Source organism: Ranitomeya variabilis, chromosome 4 (assembly GCF_051348905.1).
Source record: "Ranitomeya variabilis isolate aRanVar5 chromosome 4, aRanVar5.hap1, whole genome shotgun sequence".
Taxonomy (NCBI): domain Eukaryota; kingdom Metazoa; phylum Chordata; class Amphibia; order Anura; family Dendrobatidae; genus Ranitomeya; species Ranitomeya variabilis.
Window position 1 is genome coordinate 470,324,310 of NC_135235.1, and position 7,885 is coordinate 470,332,194.

Sequence of the window (7,885 nt, forward strand, 5' to 3'; positions counted from 1 at the left end):
AAACACAGATTCTGCAGATTGAGATTCCGGTTTGGCTCTTATCCTAAGTCATGTGACAAGGCTTGTTAAAGGGTCGACATTGACTGTTAGGATTGCTACTTCCAATAGGTGGCACTAGAGTTCTAATCCTCTTCCTCTCTGAAGAGACAATTTGCACATGGCCAAGCTTGAAAGCGACTTTTTGTCCTCATGTCCCATCAGACCTCTGGCCTACTACCCCTACATTGATGATATTTTAATCATCTGGATGGAGTCTGAGCCACAGCTAAAGACGTTCATGAACAGTTTAATCAATTTCATCCCACCATCAACTTAACACTCAAATATTCCAGCACTGAAATTAACTTTTTGGACACCATCATTAAGCTGCAGAACAATGAAATAGAAACATCCCAGTATCAGAAGCTAATCGACTGCCCAACATACCTTAAAATGGACAGTTTCCATCCAAAACACATAAAAAACTCTACTGTCTACAGCCAAGCCATCAGATACAATCATATATTTTCCAAACCCATGGATAGGGATGAACACTTTGGTCGCCTCAGAAAGACTTATTGAATCAGGGCTACCATCCAAGAACAATTCAAAACCAAATTACAAGAGCAACTAAAATATCAAGGAATCACCTGCTACATTACAAAGCTAAAGAAGAAAATAACCGGGTACCTCTAGTAGTCACCTACAAACCAAATCTGGAGGTGCAAAAGGGAGCTGCACGGAAATTACAACCTTTACTACAAAAAGATGCCCGCTTACGATCCATTTTTCCAGACCTCCACTACTGTGTTTTAGGCAGCCCCCAAATCTAAGAAGTATTATTGTCAGTAGCTCCCTGTCCTCTCAAACAGCTGCAAGAACCTTTCCTTGCAACCAGAAAAAATATAAAACCTGTCCATTTATAATGACCACAGACAAGATAAAGATCTCCAATTCACATCAGGACTACAAGATCCCAGGTACTTTCAGCTGCATCACATCTAATGTGGTGTACCTAATTATTTGTACTAAATGTCCAACTGTGGGTTTGTATGTAGGGGAGACAGGGCAAAAACTGAGAACAAGGATGAACTGTCATCGCCACACAATAAGAGAAAGAAGAATAGATCTACCTGTGGCAATACATTTTTGTCTCCCTGATCACAGCATCATGAACATGAGATTACTTGTATTAAAGGGTAATTTCAAATCTCAGAGGGACAGAAGAGAATGGGAATATAAACTGATGATGACCTTTGACACACTCAGGGCAGGAATGAATGTGTCTCATGGATTTATGTCTTTTTACATCAATTAAGAAATTTGCTCCTCAGACCATGTGGGGGCATCATAACACAGAACCAGACCCCAATAAGAGCACAATAAAACATTCACACTTGATATCTATGAACTGTTCCAATATTTATGGACACAACTGTTTATCACTCTCACATAATGGTAGTTCTGCTTCACGTCACCTGTCTTATCTATGGCATTATTTCTGGGCTGTATTGTGCATAAATATGTGATTCTTCAGAATTTGTATTAGTCTATGCCTGATGAAAGGACCAGAGTAGTCTCGAAAGCTTATAATTTGTTACCATATTTTCAGTTAGCCATTAAAGGGTATCAACCAGTGAGGACTCTCAATTCTAACATTTTTTCTATCCACTGGCTAACACAGTACCAAGATATATATCTTTCCTTAACAAGAGTAAGGAGATGCAGGGAGTTGTATTTACCAGCCATCATAAAACTGTGAACCATTGTACTGATGAATGAGACGCAGGCAGTATAACAAATAAACATTTACATACATGGAATCTTATAGTTGACATCTCTGACTGGAGCAGTTCTCTTTCTTTTCTTCTCCATCTGATCAATGATGACTTTGGACATTCACAGGTCGTCTCTGCAGACTTCCATCTTCTCTGGTCTTGTGCAGCATAACTTAACATAGCACCCTTAAATATAACCGTGTCATTATAATGTTCCTGAATAAAAATATTTGCCCTACTCTGTATCCCTGGATACTTGCCCCTCACTGTGCTCCTCCCACAAAATATGACTCCCACACTTACTTTACTTGTCCTCCACACTGACCTACTCTTTCCATTCTGTGCCCCTCTTTACACTGTCCCATAACACTGTGTCCCCACTATACTGCCCAGTCCCTATACTGTGCACCCTCACATTTCCTCATACTGTTCCCTCTCACATCCACCCCATAATGCACCTCTCACAATTCTCCTCCCATACTGTCTCCTCATACATTTACTCCTTCAAACTGTTATCTCTTCACACATTTGTCCTCTACCCCCATACTGTCATCTCCTCTCACATTAACACATTTTTGTCTATATTGTCATCTTCTCACACCATTACCCATTCCTCCCCATACTGTCGTCTGTTCACACATTTCCCCAATCCCTCAATACTCTTGTCTCTTCACACATTTAACCATTCTTCCTCCTCCAATACAGTTGGCTCCTCACACTCTCCCCCTAAATGAAATTCTTTTGTCTTCGGCTGTATTGGAGTGCCTATTTTGCCGCCGTCTGCATCCTATGTGGCGTAGTTGTGGCATCAGCAGCATGATCAGCTAATCAGATCATGCTGCTGATGTCGCCTTGACATGGAAGTGCTGGCTGTTAGGGCTTCAATTGTGCCTGAAAGATGCTCGTACAATTGAATTAATGGATTAGGTGGTTTACTGCTTCTCTGAGATGGCTGTCAGTTTGACAATTGGCTTTGAGAACAGCCGAATCACACTCCTGAGGGAAGGAAAAATGCCACTGCCAGGGAGACACCATGAACTGCCGCATTATGTGGCCTGATGACTCCCCCTCCTGGCTGCACCTGGGGCAAATGCCCCTCGTTTCTCCCCTCATTATGCCCCTGTTTTAAACAGGGGATGGTGTTTCAAATCATTATCTTCTTCTGTTAACCTTGGTTACCTCTAAGGAAACACATGCAATTACAGTTACTTAACATCAAGCAAAAAGACTTTATAGACAAGGATATTGCTGTTTCTAAGATTGCCTCTAAATCAACCATTTATTGGATCATCAATAACTAAAAAGAAAAAGGTACAATACAGTAAAAAAAGGCTTCAGGGAGCCCCAGTAAGTCCAGAAAGTGCCAAGACCATTTCCCAAAATGGATTCAGCTACAGGATTGGTTCATCACCAGTGCAGAGCTTGCTCAGGAATGGTAGCAGGCAGGTGTCAGTGTATCTGCATGCACAGTGATGTGAATGCTTTTTGGTCAGGCTGTCAAGAGGTTCAGCAAAGATGCCACTTCTCCACAAGAAAAATATCAAGGACACACTGACATTCTGCAGGAAGTATAGTGATAGGACTGGGGTAAAATTGTTTTCTCTGATGAAGCCTCCTTCAGAATGTTTGCGATATCTGGAAGAATGATTGAAGAAAAGATGAGTGGTACCATGAGTCCTGTGTCATACCAACAGTAAAGCATCCACTCATATGTGGGGCTTCCATTCATCCAAGGGAGTGGGCTCACTTCATTTTACTTAAGAAAGCTACCATGAATAAAGAATGATATCAAAATATCCTCCAAGAGCAACTTTTGCAAATGATCCAGAAGCAATTTGATGAAGAATACTTTTTTTTACCAGCATGATGGTGCACCATGTCACAAGGCAAAAGTGATAATTGGGTGACTTGATGAACAATTCATTGAAATTTATGGACCATGCACAGGAAACTACCCTGGATATCAATCCCAATAAGAACCTGTGGTCAACTCTCAAAAAGCAAGTGGACCAACAAAAACACAGAAATTGTGATAAATTTAAAGCACTGATTAGGTAAGAAGAGGTTGCCATCAGTGGGGATTTGTCTCAGAAGCAGATATCGAGCATGTCAGGGCAAATAGCAAGTCTTGAAAAAATAATGGTCGTCACTGTAAATGTTCAGTTTTTACATAAACTTGATGTATTTGTCAATAAACATTTAAAACGTATGAAATGTTATAATTGTACTTTACAATCCATAGAAACATCCGACTAAAAAATCTAAAAACATTAAAGAAACATACTTTGTGAAAGCCAAAATTTGTGTCAACCTTAAAACTTTTTCCCACAACTACAGTATATATTACTCCATTCACATACTGTTATATTGAGAATTTTCAAACCCAAAGCACACCCTATAAATATTCAACTTATTTCAGAACATTACAAGGCAGAGGATAAAAGCAATTTGTGGATGTTTAATTGTGCCCTTGATGCAAAAACTGTATCATAAGTCTTTTACCTTCTTTGAATATAACCATAGCTTGTATAGACAAGTGTTGGCGGAACAGCTGCGTTTCTTGGCTGACGGGGAACGCTGTAGGTGGTTTACAGCTAATCACAGCGGTTATGACAATTGCCGCAATTAGTAGTAAATAATCAAACTGGTAAACCAATACATGTGAACGTACTCAATGTCAAATGTTAGCATCAATTTGAACATCAAATATAATTTGGGGTTACTATTAGGCTTTTTTTCACACTGAGCATGTGCGTTATCAGTTTTTTCAATGACACATTTATTCTATGGCCCCTTATGCATTTCCATCCAAAGTTATACCCAAGAGCAGGTGAAACTATGCTAAAGTATGCCTGTTAAAATGCTTATTAGTATACTTTTTTTTTTAGCCCTTAATGGGTTTATGTTTCAATAGAAACCTTTAGTTACATACATCTTAAATAAGATCTCTCATGGCAGAAGTCTATAACATAACCTCAGGATATACCATACATTTTTGAAAAATGCAGGTCTCACACCTTTATCCAGAATGGAAGTCTCCTAATTTCCTAGTTTTCTGATGCTAGGACTGATGTGACAGGAGAAGTGGCCATGTATGCATGGCTCTCTCCATTCACTTTTATGGAAGTTTCATCTTTGTCACCTAGGGATATAGCAATAAGGATAATAAGGATACAGTATAAGGTACCCTGAAAAATTGATGTACATACCATGGAGCAATGAAAAAGTCTTGGTAAACCTTCCCTATCCTCTGTAATTCCGCTTCTATACAGACCCTTAAATATATGGTGTGTATATATACAACATGGGCATGACCTTTTGTTAAGTAGGTTATTACTAATACTCATAAAAATGAAAGACCATGTATTTCCCAGATCGCGGCAAGTATATATTATAGCATTGTGTCTAGAAGTTTGTATGATTACATGTAATTACAATCTAGATTTAATTGCAATCTTGCTTACGTGAGACTAGGAATGTTAACAAGATTTTTTATTAACGCACATCCAATGTCATGAAATGGGGAAGGATAGTAAAGAGTTGACTCCCATGTAATTAATTGCTCATGTGTGGCTGCCACATAGATTTTTCGTACAAACCATGAAATTGAACTTCTGGTTTCAAGCCACCTAGAAAATTTTACTTGGGCATTCATTATCATCAGCTGACTTCCATAATGTGCCGAAATTGTTCATAAAAGACCAGGAGATGGCAGATACAATGGAAAATGGCAGGTTGCAGGATTTATCCTTAAAACTAAGTTTCCACAATGAATTTTTGATGAGTTTTTGATGCTGCAGATTTTCTGCAGCCATTCTGCACCTACTAGTAAAATTTGGTTGCTTGCATTTTTCGTCATTGTGTTTTGGAGAGCTTTTTGTTTTACATGTGCTTTTATCACGTTTTTTCAGCTGTGGTTTCGTCTTTTTTTGGTATGTCATGTTTAAATAAAACTGCTTTCTTTTGGAAATTCCCTGCTACCAGGCTTGCTGAAACTTTATTGATAAAGTAATGTGTGGATTTCATAAATCTCCCAGAAATCTACTAATTAAGTTTATTTTAAGTAGTGTGTGAAACATTTTATAACTGACAGTCTGATCTCAGTACAGAGCTTTGTGTGATTATTACTAACACTGTACAGCAGAGTCAAGCCTTGTGTCATTACAAACATATCTACAGTTGTAACTCTTCTCTCATTGTGCTGTCAACTCTCCTGCAGACCTCTAATTATAACTGAGGCTAAGTACACACTTGCGTTTGACTGGTCTGTGTATGGCTGCGTACATCCTCTGTTAAGCTCCGCCTACTCCGCATGCGTCCTGCGTACCTATCTTTAACATTGGGTACGCAGGGACATACGTTAAAAGAAGAGGACATCATCGTAAGAAGATGGGAGGTGCCGGACCTGGACCGCGACGCCCATCGGACCCAACCGCAGCGGGTGAGTATAATCTAACTTGTTTTTCTTATCTTTCAGGATACATCGGGGGCTTATCTACAGCATTCCAGAATGCTATATATAAGCCCCTGATGCTGGTGGCCGAAGCTAATATACGAAATATGAGGTGACAGATTCCCTTCAAGAAAAATGTGGATTTCTTTGGAATAAAACAGCAGATCACAGATATCAAGGTATCATTTTATTCCACTTATTTTGGCCTGCTTATCAGTACAGGTAGTTTAGGTAGGCTAATCTTTTGAACAGATTGGCTTTAAAAGTAGTGTTAAAAACCACTCCCCAGATGGCTAAGATTTTGCAAAAACCACTGCCATGTACCTGTACAGTTTGGAAAAACTGTGACATAAACAAAGCCATTTGATGCAGGAATAAGTGTTTCATGTACAATAAATATCCCCTAGCAGGACTCTCATTCAAATGCATGGGGCTTCCACTTCACAACTGTATGCCACCAATTTCATGACGTTCACCACCATTTTTTCTGAAGAAGAATATCAGCAATAAGCATTTACAAAGCGTTATTTGATATAGTAGAAAAACAATCAACAATTTAATCACGCAGATATCACATGGTATTTGGGAAAAATGAATGCCAATTCAGAGTGATCAGGAAAGTATGCTAAAACACCAAGGAATCATTCTGCATCATGTAAACATATTAGACACAACTGAATGACCATGAGCAAATCAGAGTTTATAGGAATTGTACAGTAGGCTTCATGTAGTTCAACAAATAATAAAAAACTTTCCAAAATATGATCAGTGTTTTGGATCTGAGTTTTGGCAGTGTTCGGTCCATGTGTCCGATTTTGCCATTATTGTTTCATCAGTGATTTTTCCTGTATGAAAAAAAAAACCCTGCAAAGCTTCTCCTATCAATTACAATGTTAATCGCAAACAGCACATGGATACCATCTGTATTTTCATGACTCCGCAGAATTTTTGGGGTAATTATAATCCCTCACTAGGATCAAAATAAATCTCCATATTTTTTTGCGGGCTCACGGTTTCCACTAGTCTTGGGGTACAAGCTAATCTTGAAGTTATTATTTTGCCAGCCAAATATTTGATAATATATATCAATAAAGCATTAATCTTCTTCCTTGTCATACCTATATGTTCAGCTGTGCAAAGAGATTTACTAATATAATATATTCACCACATGATCTAAAGAATCTATAATCTAACTCCACATCAATTAACTCAAAATGCCATAATACCCACCTGCCATGCCAGGGTTTTCTTGATGCTGCTCTACCTGAGCTGACACTTTGAACTTCTTGCAAGCTACCTGTGACTGCTCCTTACTTCTGCCCTCTCGGGCAGGTGCATTGATTTTTCTCTTGTTTGCTTTATGAATAATCCTCCAATGGTATTAATTGCCGTAACAAGTGGCCCATTAATCCCAAGCTTGAAAGGGCCGCTAATTGTCTCTTAGCTGAGGGCACATGAGGAACGTTCTGAGCACGTAACCACAACTACATGGCATGCAGCCTCTGATCTTGTAATAGAAAGTTGCTAACTCTTGTAGAAAGGTGTGTTGTAAGCAACCTTGACTAAAAGAAAAGTGTGAGAAATCATGTTAGTGCAGCCAAGAACAGAAGTGAAGATAGAGCAAAACTTTAACTCATTACTGGGGATTATTTATCATTTTCTGCTGTGCAAGTCG

At 38.9% G+C, this 7,885-nt stretch overlaps 1 protein-coding gene across 1 annotated transcript in view; it reads right to left on the reverse strand.

The window, feature by feature from the left end:
- The window catches only part of OTOP3 (otopetrin 3), a 104,826-nt gene extending 97,256 nt beyond the window's left edge, over positions 1 to 7,570 (reverse strand). The window contains exon 1 of the mRNA XM_077251745.1: positions 7,441 to 7,570. Within this exon, the coding sequence (XP_077107860.1) occupies positions 7,441 to 7,447 (7 nt within the window). The 5' untranslated portion in view covers positions 7,448 to 7,570. The remainder of the gene's footprint in view (positions 1 to 7,440) is intronic.
- Between the last annotated feature and the right edge of the window lie 315 nt (positions 7,571 to 7,885).